The sequence below is a fragment of the Staurois parvus genome, unplaced genomic scaffold (genome assembly GCF_062004578.1).
Source record: "Staurois parvus isolate SC_StPar_1 unplaced genomic scaffold, SC_StPar_1.0 ptg000657l, whole genome shotgun sequence".
In the NCBI taxonomy this organism is placed as follows: domain Eukaryota; kingdom Metazoa; phylum Chordata; class Amphibia; order Anura; family Ranidae; genus Staurois; species Staurois parvus.
The window spans coordinates 5,951,484-5,965,694 of NW_028318453.1; the positions used below are offsets into that span (position 1 = coordinate 5,951,484).

General features: G+C 39.1%; 1 protein-coding gene across 1 annotated transcript in view; it reads left to right on the forward strand.

Annotated features, from left to right (window-relative positions):
• The window catches only part of ESR1 (estrogen receptor 1), a 125,556-nt gene that overhangs the window by 89,576 nt on the left and 21,769 nt on the right, over positions 1-14,211 (forward strand). Inside the window, exons 4-5 of the mRNA XM_089694284.1 lie at positions 3,181-3,319; positions 13,772-13,905. Coding sequence (XP_089550410.1) covers positions 3,181-3,319; positions 13,772-13,905 — 273 coding nt within the window. The remainder of the gene's footprint in view (positions 1-3,180; positions 3,320-13,771; positions 13,906-14,211) is intronic.

Sequence of the window (14,211 nt, forward strand, 5' to 3'; positions counted from 1 at the left end):
ACAAGCATGCAGGGGTGCATATATGTTCAGGCTAGCTGATATACCAATCCAGTAGAGGGTATTTCTGAATTATTTGATTTTAATTGTCTATATGTGTATTACTAGTTTTTTACATATTAGGAGATTGTATTCGCAAGAAACTTATTTTGATTTTATCATTTATGTCTCATGTTGTGCCTATAAAGTCTGTTATTGGGAGCTGGCAGTGATCTTTCCTCTCCTACAGTTTATTTTCCCTTATTATTTTTTAGTGTGTCTTTCCTGGGTTTTTAAAAAGTGATTATGAAGACAAAACACTTATTTGAACAAAGTCTCAACAACGTTGCAGTGAATATTTCTCAATCTTTGTCCAACACATCAGAGATGTACAATATTAAAATAGACACATTAACCACTTTTGGACCAGCGTCATACCCTTGTGTCACTGGACTTTAGATGGTTGTGACCTCCGTAATCTAAAGTGGTAACCTGTAAAGGCATGAACAATTTTAAAGCGTGACATGTTTGGTATCTATTTACTCAGGATAACATCATCTTTTATAACCCAAAAAATTGGGTTATGTATTGTGTTTTTTGCAAAATATTTCTCCCAAAAATTGTGCTTCAAAAACCATTGTGCAAATACCGCAGGATATAAAAGAAAAATGCAAAAACCACCAATGTATTCTCTAGGGCCTTTGATTTTAAAAATATATAATGTTTGAGGGTTCTAAGGCATTTTCTGGCAAAAAAACCCTGATTTTAAAATGTGAACAAAAAGTGCCAGAAATGGCTAGGGGCTGACTTGGTTTAAAAAAATTGTTTCATCAGCTGCAATTCCAACATGAAAAATGTACAATGAGACAAGCATGAGGTAGAACAAATCGATCAACGCATTTCGCTCAAGAAGAACTTCTTCAGGATCCACTTAGTTGTTGACTCTCTATAGCAAGTGCAGCTGACAAATAACACAATACATTAATTATATCTACACATATATGTCAAATCAACCATTGAGATAAATATAAATTGGTCAAATAATAAAAAAAACTAGACTGTAGAGAGATTAGCACTACAGGGAGGAAGATGGAGGCAGGGGGCTGGTCTTGGGGAAGGAGGGGGGGGGGGATGAGAGAGAAGTATGAGGGGGAAAAAAGGGGGGAGGGAAAGTAAAACACACAAATCACACTGAGGCGATCCAACAGGGATGAAGTTTTATATTGTCAAAGAACTTGGGCTGGCTTTTAATGAGCAGCACAGTGGATAAATGGTTAGCACTTCTGTCTGGCAGTACTAGGGTTGTTGGTTCGAATCCCAACCATGGCACCACCTGCCTGGAGTTTGCATGTTCTCCTTGTGTCTATGTGAGTTTCCTCCCACACTCCAAACACATGCTGGTAGGTTAATTGGATGCTGTTAATTGGAGGATTATTGCAAGGCACAGATCTGGGGAATCTTGTCTATATTCCCATCACACACATTCTTGGGGTTCATCAGTAATAGGTGCTGCAGCAACTACCAGCTGGATACTAGAAACATCACAGATCAATGTGCATATTTGCCAGCACATCAAGGATCTTCAAGTGTCGTCCAAAAGGTTTATTGCAGAAAGTTCTCACAAAAGAACAGGTACAACATTTCAGGGCCACGCAGGACTCTTTCGTCAGGCATGTGATGAGATGAACACCTGTTCTTTTGTGATGTGATCTTTCTGCAATAAAAGTTTTGGACAACACTTGAAGATCCATGGTGTGCTGGCGAATATCTGCACATATCTGGGGAAACTTTTCTGTTGCACTGAAGGTTCCCAAGGGCATAGTTCTCAAATGGGAGACGTTTGCCACAAACAGGACTCTTCCAAGAGCTGGTTGCCCAGCCAAACTGAGCAATTGGGGGAAAAAGGTCTTAGTAAGAGAGGTGACCAAGAACCGAAGGTCACTCTGACTGAGAAACAGAGATCCTGTGTGGAGATGAGACAAAATTCCAGAAGGACAACTATCACTGCAGTCCTACATTGATCTGGGCTTTATAGCAGAGTGACTAGACGGAAGCATCTCCTCTGTGCAAAACACATGAAAGCCTGCTCCGAGTTTTCAAAAAAAGACCTGAAGGACTCTCAGTGGGCTTTCATGTGTTTTTCACTGAGGAGAGACCTCTGTCTAGCCACTCTGCCATAAAGCCCAGATCGGTGGAGGGCTGTAGTGATGAAACATCCATTCTGTTTGGCAGAAAAATGCATTCTTCCTTACAGCTAGTAAAACTATTATTACGGGTATTAGTTGATATTTTAAAACACATCTGAATTTGAGTTAAGTGATCATGATAATGTAGATGATGAATTTTATAGAAAAAGGACAGGACTAGGAAAGGTGCTCAAAATGATATGAAGTAAAATAAAGAAGAGGAATGATCCATAGTAGCATATAACCAAAATTACAAAATGACCAGGACACCGTGCTACTTCTTTAGTGGGCAGCTCTGTTGTCAGTGATTCTGCATTAGACTTTCACTCTCAGGGTACTAGATTTATAATAGACTCTGTCCCCAGGGGTTACAGAGCAGCAATCAAATTACTTTGGTATCTCTAATCTAGCAATTTTTCTGTACACTCGATGATATATACATTGTACTCAATGTAAGTAAGCTAAGCAGGAGCAGCTGTCATACAGCATATGAAACACCATTACACCATCCAGTGGGAGAAGTACTGTGGTAAGGGGTACCAAGCTCTTACCCCTTTTTCCTCATTAATCGGCTTCTCAATCATCATCATGATTTATTATTCCTGCAGTCACTGATAACCATGATGGATAGTCGGCTTCTAGTCAGACTTCTTCATCAATCACTGTGGCAGTGATGAAGAGGAAGGGACAGGTGGTATGAAATATTATTTCAATTTGGATTCTTTACAGGATGTGTTTTCAGATGAAAAATGTTCAACGTATGTGGGACTTGAAAGGGAGCATTTTTTTTATAATCTACAAAAAAATCCTATAAGGTCATTGTTGAAAAATGTGATCGGCCATAGATTTTTTTTACCCTGCAAGCACATTAAGAGTATGCTGGATGAATCATTGATAAAGACAGTTTTAATATCTAGTTTTATGTCAATACATAAACCAAATGAAATCTGACAAATTGGTATAACTTATGCAATTCTATCAACAAACTTGTTATTAATGTAGATTCTTTTTGTTGCAGGTTTTGTGGACTTAAGCCTTCATGACCAAGTACATCTCTTGGAATGTGCTTGGCTTGAAATCCTCATGGTGGGTTTAATCTGGCGCTCTGTGGATTTTCCAGGAAAACTTTCATTTGCTCCAAACCTCCTATTGGACAAGTAGGTATTTTTTTGTTTAGCCGAAACAAATAAAACATAGAAACAATATAATAAGAATACTAGTAATAAAGCAAAACATTTAGGAGGAATAATAAAGAATTTAGGGCCACACAGTTTTTATTTAATTTTTTTGAAAAAAGGGCCTGGATTATGCACAACGTAGCACATATCCAATTACAAAATACATATAGATTAAAATTCCTCTTTGTTAAAATATATACATGTTTTATATGACAAAAAGCAATGGTAAACCCAACATTTTACAACTATCACCAGTAACAGGAGGCGAGAGTATCAATTCCATTATCAATGCTTGTTCTGGTGGCAACTGTATGTTTTTCGATATTTTTTTTCTCAGTTCCTTTTGCGTCTTCAAGACAAGAAATAAAAGAAAAGCTTTGCAATGGGAAACAGACAACAAAAAATATGAACAATCTGGCAGGGGATTTACCCATTCTGCTCTATCCAAATCAATATGGCCATTACATCACTTATTACATTATACATCACTTATTGTCATGAAGTGTGGGATAATTCCCTTACCTCAGATTGATGTGGGTTGTGGAAGTAGACCCCTTACCTCATCACAACTGCTTCCCCTGAAAGTGCAGTTTAAGGGGCAACTGGTGTTCCCCAGGGACTCTCACACAAGAGTTTGGTTGGAAACTACCCTCAACTTTAGTTGGAAACTACCCTCAACTCACCTAAAACATACTCTTGGAAAATGGGGCAGGTTGGTCCCTGGAAATCTGAAAAGCCTACATTAAAACAGAACTTCATTAAAATAGTCAGGGACTACATAGCAACTGGCAAATGTAGAAACCATAAATGCTTTGTTACAGACTTAAAATATAGAAAATAGAGTGTAGGGATCAGGAATATGTAATGTACAACATATTGTATATAGTGCAGGGTTTAGGAGTATGTAACATATGGCCAGGTGTACAGATAGCAGTGCTGGAAAGTACACTGTTCAAAAAAATTAAAGGAACACATTTTAATCAGAGTATAGCATAAAGTCGACTAAACTCCTGGGACATTGATTTGGTCAGTTAAGTAGCAGAGGGGGTTGTTAATCAGTTTCAGCTGCATTGGTGTTAATTAAATTAACAACAGGTGCACTAGATGGGCAACAATGAGATTAGCCCCAAGACAGGAACAGTTTTACAGGTGGGGGCCACTGACTTTTTATTCATCTTTTCTGAGTGTTTCCCTAGTTTTGCATTTGGCTAGAGTCAGTGTCACTACTGGCAGCATGAGTTGATACCTGGACCCTACAGAGGGTGCACAGGCAGTCCATCTCCTCCAGGATGGCACAACAATATGTGCCATTGCCAGAAGGTTAGCTGTGTCTCCCAGCACAGTCTCAAGAGCATGGAGGAGATTCCAGGAGAAAGGTAGTTACTCTAGGAGAGCTGGACAGAGCCGTAGAAGGTCCTTAACCCTTCAGCCAGACCAGTATCTGCTCCTTTGTGCAAGGAGGAACAGGATGAGGATGAGCACTGCCAGAGCCCTACAAAATGACCTCCAGCAGGCCACTGGTGTGAATGTCTATGATTAAACAATCAGAAACAGACTTCATGAGGGTAGCCTGAGGGCCCAACGTCCTCTGGTGGGTCCTGTTCTCACTGCCTGGCATTTGCCATTGAACACCAGAATTGGCAGGTCCGCCATTTGCGCCCTGTGCTTTTCATATTAGAGCAGGTTCACCCTGAGCACATGTGACATACGTGAAAGGGTCTGGAGAAGCCATGGAGAATGTTATGCTGCCTGTAACATCATTCAGCGTGACCGTTTTGGTGGTGGGTCAGTGATGGTCTGGGGAGGCATATCCATGGAGGGACGCACAGATCTCTACAGGCTAGACAATGGCACCCTGACTGCCATTAGGTATCAGGATGAAATCCTTGGACCCATTGTCAGACCCTACGTTGGTGCAGGGGGTCCTGGGTTCCTCCTGGTGCACAAAAATGCCTGACCTCATGTGGCAAGAGTATGCAGGCAGTTCCTGGAGAATGAAGGAATTGATACCACTGAATGGCCCCCATGCTTTCCTGACCTAAATCCAATAGAACACCTCTGTTTCGGTCCATCTGACGCCGCCAGGTTGCACCTCAGGCAGTCCAGGAGCTCAGTGATGCCTTGGTCCAGATCTGAGAGGAAATACCTTAGGACACCATCCATCGTCTGTGCTCAGTCTGTTGTTGTCTGGCATTAGATCTCTCCAAAACTGCTCTTTTCTCATTCCTGTTTTTGGGAGGCTCCATTCCTTTACAGCTTCCCATGGAGCCACCTTTGCATGCAGACTGATGATTGGCACTATACAGTGGGGATCGAAAGTTTGGGCACCCCAGCTAAAAATTTGTATTAATGTGCATAAAGAAGCCAAGGAAAGATGGAAAAATCTCCAAAAGGCATCAAATTACAGATTAGACATTCTTATAATATGTCAACAAAAGTTAGATTTTATTTCCATCATTTACACTTTCAAAATAACAGAAAACAAAAAAATGGCGTCTGCAAAAGTTTGGGCACCCTGCAGAGTTAATATCTTGTACTGCCCCCTTTGACAAGTATCACAGCTTGTAAACGCTTTTTGTAGCCAGCCAAGAGTCTTTCAATTCTTGTTTGAGGTATCTTTGCCCATTCTTCCTTACAAAAGTCTTCCAGTTCTTTGAGATTTCTGGGCTGTCTGTCACGCACTGCTCTTTTAAGGTCTATCCATAGATTTTCAATGATGTTGAGGTCAGGAGATTGTGAAGGCCATGGCAAAACCTTCAGTTTACACCTCTTGATGTAATCCCCCGTGGATTTCGAGCTGTGTTTAGGATCATTATCCATTTGTAGAAGCCATCCTCTCTTTAACTTCAGCTTTTTCAGATGGCATCAAGTTACCATCCAAAATTTGCTGACATTTTTTTGAATCCATTTTTCCTTCTACTCGTGAGATGTTCCCTGTGCCACTGGCTGCAACACAACCCCAAAGCATGATTGATCCAACCCCATGCTTAACAGTTGGACAGAGGTTCTTTTCATTAAATTCTGTGCCCCTTCTTCTCCAAACGTACCTTTGCTCATTCCGGCCAAAAAGTTCAATTTTAACCTCATCGGTCCACAGAAATTGTTTCCAAAATGCATCAGGCTTGTCTATATGTTCATTTGCAAAGTTCAAACGATGATTTTTGTGGTGAGGACGTAGAAGAGGTTTTCTTCTGATGACTCTTCCATGAAGACCATATTTGTACAAGTATCTCTTTATAGTGGAATAGTGTACCACAACTCCAGTGTCTGCCAGATCTTTCTGGAGGGATCGTGCAGTCAAACGTGGGTTTTGAATTGTTTTTCTCACAATCCTGCGAGCTGTTCTGTCTGATATTTTTCTTGGTCTTCCAGATCTTGCTTTAACTTCCACTGTTCCTGATGACTGCCATTTCTTAATTACATTCCGAACAGAGGATATTGACATCTGAAAACGCTTTGCTATCTTCTTATAGCCTTCTCCAGCTTTGTGAGCGTCAACTATTTTCAGTTTCAGTTTTCTAGACAACTGCTTAGAAGAACCCATGGTGCTGATTGTTGGGGCATGGTCAGATGAGTCTGGGCATTTAAAACCTTTGAGCTTGACATAACCTGGTCTTCCCAGACGATGAATGAGAACAATCCATGACACTGGCTGGTCTCAGCTTGGCAAAGGGGGCAGTGCATGCTATAAATTCTGCAGGGTGCCCAGACTTTTGCAGACGCCATTTTTTTGTTTTCTGTTATTTTGAAAGTGTAAATGATGGAAATAAAATCTAACTTTTGTTGACATATTATAAGAATGTTTAATCTGTAATTTAATGCCTTTTGGAGATTTTTCCATCTTTCTTTGGCTTCTTTATGCACATTAATACAAATTTTTAGCTGGGGTGCCCAAACTTTCGATCCCCACTGTAGACCCCAGCTTCAAGCTGCTCCTCTTTTCCCCATCCGTTCTGCTTGAGATAGCTTAGAGATTGCACATTGCACTAATTTATAAAAAAGACTTTTTAATTTATTCATGCACCATATGTATTATATTTGCACAATTTATTGTATTGATATTATTGATTGAGCACATATGGTATAATTTAGCACAATATTGGTTTAATTTATACACATTGATCTATATGTCACATTAATTATTTATTATTAATTATCATTATTCAGTTTATTCATATATTTATTTAGATGAGTGACACATAATATGTGATTAAGAATTTATAGTAGGAGCGCGGCATTATAAGCTTCTTTAAGTGCGGACACCGGTTCACTCAGTGAGGACTTCATTTTGACACTTCAATACACCGATGAGCTTTTTCATACTTTTACCATGTGAGTGATTTTCCATTGTTCCGAAATAAATGTCCTTATACTGCACTTAGAGGTGCTTTTTCTTCTTCATTGTGTCTTTACCCAGAGCCTGCTACAGCTTCAAGAGCTTGCCCTAGTGCTATGTGGACTTATATACATTGAACTTTAATATGTACTTTTACTTTGTTCTTTGGCATCAGGACTTGGGAAATTAGTTTGCCAAGTCCTGATGCCAAATATTATACAATTAACAACTGAAGTTCAAAAAATTAACAAGAATACCTACAATTGATTGCCCATGCCTTTTTCCAACTCACCAATGATTACAAGAAAGTGGGATAGCGTTCCTCCAAAAAATCCAAATGTATAGAATAGATCATTCAGTTAGATTCTAGTAATCTTGGCCAGCTACACAGGTTATGGCCTTAAATCGGATTGATGGTGGGTGTGGTGTTTATATTTCCTCCCAAAAGCGGAACAGATCTGTTAGTTGTAGAGGGAGGAAGATGGCGCCCATCAAGTGGTCCCCGGCGTTTTCCACAATTGTGGTGGTTTCTCTTGTGCAATTTAAGGTTACCTTAAACATCCCAATAAATGTAAGATATAAATTCTTTGTATCAGGTAAGCAACTATTGATAGCAATGCTAGGATGTTTTTTCTTCACCTGACACCAATGCTGGGGCTTTGTTTCTCACACTGGCACAAACAATGAGGTGTTCTTCCTCCCAAAATTCCTGGAGAATCTTTACGTCGAACTGACCACCTATGCTGTAGGATTTTTCCTCCCACTGACCACTGATGCTGGGGCAGTTTCTCCTCTCACTGAAAACAAGGGGGAATTCTTTAGCCCAGGAATGCTAGGGAATTTTCAACTCAAACTTACCATTGCTGTTCTAGAATTATTTCCTACCACTGCCCACTGATGCCAAATCATGCTTTCCTTCAAGTGATCACCGACACTGGGGCATGTTGTCCTTCCACTGATCACAGATGCTAGGGTTTTTTTCCTTCAAGTACAACTGAATTTGTCATATGTACCAATAGGCACACTTTCAATAATTTAACCAGATGGCTGCTCTGCAAAAGTCAAATTAGGTATAGATGGACTAAACCTTCTATAAAGGGCACAGTAAAGCAAGTAATGAATGTGTGACAGAAGTTGTAATACAATTTTAATGGCATTTCCTCTACATGGGAAAACTGATTTGTCAGTGTATATTTAGTGAATAGTTGCAAGAATGGTTTATTGTCAGAAGTCAGAGGGCAGCTTTAGGCTGCTTAATTGTGAAAAACATCTCCATCTATAAGCACTCAATGACTCAAAGAAGGGAATTAGTCTACATCTGCAACATTGGCAGAAAGTCCTACTGTTTCTTACAAGTGGATTGTGGAAAGTAGGGCATGCCTTCTTGCTATTACACAGATGGGGTCTGAAGCAAGGAAACCACTTTTCAATGAAAGTGGAACATTTTTTTATTTAATGATCACAACGGAAGAAATAACTTTTGCCCCAAATCATTTTAGTTTTGCTTTACTATTTTGTATTCATTATAGGAATTCTTAACAAAAACAATATATCTGTTAAGATTTATATTTTCTTTGTAACATACAGTAGATCTTGGGAAATGTCTCTAATAAAGGGGGTTAAAGAAACATGCCGAGGTGCTTTATAAACTTAATTTATGCTAGAATAACTGTTATTTTGAAATCTACATTTTATAGCAGAAAGGTTGGTCACAGTAAGTGAACTATAACAATGCACCTTGGAGCAGAAAACATACCCCCTGCCTGAACAGACTTCTTTAACAGTCAATTACTGGACTGGGAAAAGAATGTTTCTCACCTACTAACATCTATTTCTAAGTGGGGGAAATTAAAAAAAAGATTAATATGCATGTCTGTATGTAAAATAATTCATAGTGAAGGACCATAGATGTGACATGGCATGAAGATCTATGTAGGCAGGCATATGGACCAAACATCAAGCAGAAAGTAAACAAATGTGTTAAACTATTATATGTGGGGCACAGAAGGACCAAGGCACTACACAGCCTTAGTACAGATTTTAATACTTTCATTTAAAGTCTGGCTGAATGTTCTTTCATTTAAAGTCTGGCTGAAATGTTCTATTTCAAAGTTCAGGTCCATTATCTTTGTTCTTGAATTTCAGATTTTAGTTTATCTAAAGCCAAAACTTTTTCTTTCATTGTGGAAAGAGTAAGGAATATTTAAAGTGTTACTAAACCCAGGACCCTGCATTCACTATATCTGGTCTCCCACAGTACACAGAACATGGAATTGCAATTATTTTAGAAAATATAAACTGCTAAATATCTTTTCTCATCAGCAGTTAGAGCAGTCTTGTAACTTCTATCAGTGCCCAGCTAAGCACATGTTAAAGCTTGTAGGAGGAGTTTTCATTCTGCTCTAGAAAGATGCAGGACCCCTGACCTCTGTCTGTACAACGCTGATTGGTTCTGTGCTGATCACATGCACTCTCCCAAGAAAAAAAAAAAACTCACTAGCAATACACACCAAATTGAGCATGTGCCGAGTGACCCCACACAATATGTGATAAGGAGATAAGAGGAGAGCACTGAAAGAAGGGGAGGATCAGAGACAGGATCAAACAGCATTTTTACACAATGCAGAGGATTAACCCTTTAGGTTCCACAGTGAGTATAACAAGTATGCTTTACTGCATATACAGACTGATTTTACTGTTGTGGGTTTAGTAACATTTTAACATCCTACCAGATGGTAGACACAACAGGAAGCGAGAACAAATCTTTCCAAAGTGCCTTAAATTCCCTTTTGGATTGACTTAGTTGTCACCAGAACAAATGCTTCATTAAAAAGTCTTCCCCTCTATTAATGTTTCAGTGGCAACTCAAAATGTTAGATTTTCCCATACTTTCAGTTCCAGTGACAGTGGCTACCAAGACAAATAGACAGGGTGAATCTCTCTAGCAAGGACACAGACAGCAATAGAAACCTGACATAGCTTCCAATCTCCCATCACTCTATCCAAAAAAATGTTTTGGCTCTTCATTCACTTTAACCACTTCAATACCGGGCACTTTTACTCCTTTCCTGCCCAGGCTAATGTTCAGCTTTCAGTGTTGTCGTGATCATGCAACACTGTGCCCATAAAAAAAGTTATCATTTTTTTCACACAAATAGAACTTTCTTTTCATGGTATTTATTCACCACTGAGCTTTTTTTTTTTGCTAAATAAAAAAAGGAAACTTTTGAAAAAAAATACATGTTTTTCTTTGTTTCTGTTATAGAATTATGCAAATAAATAACCTTTCTTCATAAATTTAGGTCAAAATGTATTCTGCTACATTTCTTCAGTGAAAATACCCCAAATTAGTGTATATTATTTAGTCTGTAGGAAAGTTATAGAGTCCACAAACCATGGTATATATATCTGACAATCGATCAATCCTGATGTACTGACGGCCCATCTGATTTCTTGAGGCCCGAAAATGCCAGGTTAGTACAAACACCCCAAAATGACCCATTTTTGGAAAATAGACACTCCAAGGTATTTAGTAAGAGGTATGGCAAGTTTTTTGAAGTTGTAATTTTTTGTCACAATTTTTTGGAAAATGTAAAAATGTAAAAAAATTCACATTTATTTTTTTGTGTGCATATTGTCACCAGTCCAGTACAGTGTTATCATATAACTGGGGTGGTGGTGATCAGGAACACTGACTGGTGACAGTATGTAAAAAAAAATTAAATTTTTTTCAATTCTTTCTATATTATTTTTCTTTTTTATTATATTTTTTGTACTATTTTGTTTCAACACACTGTGAGCAGAGCAATACAATGTTACTCTGGGCAAGTGATCAGGATTTTTTTTTTTTTTTTACACATTATGATTGCTAATACTAATATACACTATATTAGGGCACCCCTCCAAATCATTGGATTTAGGTGTTCCAATCACCTCCATGGCCACAGGTGTATAAAATCAAGCACCTAGGCATGCAGACTGCTTCTACAAACATTTGTGAAAGAAAGAGTCGCTCTCAGGAGCTCAGTGAATTCAAGTGTGGTACCATGATTGCCACCTGTGCAATAAGTCCGTCCATGAAATTTCCTTGCTACTAAATGTTCCATGTTCAACTGTTAGAACAGTACTTGCCTGATTGCATTGTACCAAGTGTAAAGTTTGGTGGAGGGGGGATTATGGTGTATGGTTGTTTTTCAGGGGTTGGGCTTGGCCCCTTAGATACAGTGAAGGGAACTCTTAAGACGTCAGCCTACTAAAACATTTTGGATAATTTCATGCTCTCAACTTTGTGGAAACAGTTTTGGGATGGCCCCTTCCAGTTCCAACATGACTGCGTGCCAGTGCACAAAGCAAGTTCTATAAAGACATGGATGAGCGGGTATGGGTTGGAGGAACTTGACTGGCCTGCACCTCAACCCAATAGAACACCTTTGGGATGAATTAGAGCAGAGACTACGAGCCAGGCCTTCTTTTCTAGAATCAGTGCCTGACCTCACAATTGCAGCTCTGGAAGAATAGTCAGGCATTCCCATAGACACACTCCTAAACCTTGTGGACAGCCTTCCCAGAAGAGTTGAAGCTGCTATAGCTGCAAAGGGTGGGCCAACTCAATAATGAACCCTGCAGACTAAGACTTGGATGCCATTAAATATCATGTGCCTGTAAAGGCAGGTGTCCCAATACTTTTGGCAATATAGTGTACTTTATTGATATTAGCAACCAATTTTACTGAATGAAACTGTTTCATTCAGTCTTTTGTTGTGATTAGCTGTGATTGGGCAAAGCTCATCACATGGTACATATGGGCTGTGATTGGCCCTGTCTGTACCATGTGACCAATCACAGCTAACAACACAATTGTATACAATGGATGGCATGAAAGGAAGCCATCCATTGTATACAATTGTCATGTGATCTGCTGTGATTGGCCAGAGCGGTCACATGACACTGGCAGTGGGCCGGTGTAGTAATCTGTCATCGGCTGTGTCCCGTTTGAGCAGCACCTTCTGATAGGATGTCATAAGACATCTACTCAGAAGGAGGAGTGTCCCACCCGGCCTATAGCAGATTGATGGCAGGGCTGGACGCTCCTCCTTCTGAGTGGACGTCATACAATGTCCTGTCAGAAGGTGCGGCTCACATGGTCATGGGGCCACACAGCGGCGTGATCTGTCACTGGCTGTGTTAATCACAGCCTACAATTTGGAACTTCAAACAAACCTTTTTCTAAAACTTCACACATTGCCTTAGACCTCTTTCATAATCATTCGTTTAATAGTGTTGTATGTTGATGGCAATTAATGATGATCATGGGTCAGTTTTATTTTAATTTTTTTTTAAATATATCTGCATTTTACAATATGTTTTAGAAATAAACATTTAATACATGACAATTGCCAGAGCGCCATGGACAACCTAAAGAGAGAGCACGGCAGTCACTGCCTACTTTTCTACTTTCCTACGTATTTATGATTGAAACTTTAGTCTGTGCTGTTTCATAAACGATGACTAATCTGCTCTTTTTGTATACATTTCCTCTTGAACTACCATTTGAAATAGAAGGCTTTTTTAAACAAGTCTTTGGGAAATAGCATTTTCAGCACACATATTTCACTTATTACTTATTATTTTTTCCCCCTGACTGCCAATAGACGCATACTACCCATCATGGATGTACCTCTTATAGACAGCCATTGATGTGTAGTACACATCATGGCAGTCATAAGTGTTAAAAAAAGATTGTTTTCTCCTATTGGAGCTATGAGCTTGTTTAAATTGACTCTACTGGCTCTGTTCCATGTGTAGAAGTGATTAGGGCAGCTTTTCAGCCACTCCAATGACTCTTACAATGATATAGGTAAAGCCGGTATATTGTGATGGCGGGTGAAAGAATATTTTCTAATAATGTGCACAATGTCATTGTTTGTAATATATATGAAGAATATTCATCTAAATATGACATCATATGTATGACAACATACAATTTAGCACCTAGTTTGTAATTAACACTGGTTGGAAGAAATGTATAGTCACATATGCTGTTACATTCATATATATCCAGCACAAATTCAGTTTCTGATTATACTTTTATGCAGGAACCAGGGGCGTTGTGTGGAAGGTTTGGTTGAGATTTTTGATATGCTGGTCACTACAGCTACACGTTTCCGGATGATGAGGCTCCGTGGGGAGGAGTTTATCTGTTTGAAATCTATCATTCTTCTCAATTCTGGTAAGTATGAAGATGTGATTAATGATCAGCCTGAATCTTCTATACCTCTCCTTAATTGCTTCCATTGGTTGTATAGGACTCCTTGTGTTAGCCTTTTGTGTGTTCAGATTAGCTGTTGTGCTTTCACTTCAACTAAAGTTGATTTGGTAATCTAGCTGGGTCCTCTCATTCCCCATATTATAATGTAATTTGTACATACCTTGCATTTATGTGTGACAAAATGCTCATACCAACTGTATACAGGCTCATATAAATGGCTCTGTGAATTTAACCTGTACCTGACCTATGCAAAAGTTGTTCTGGATG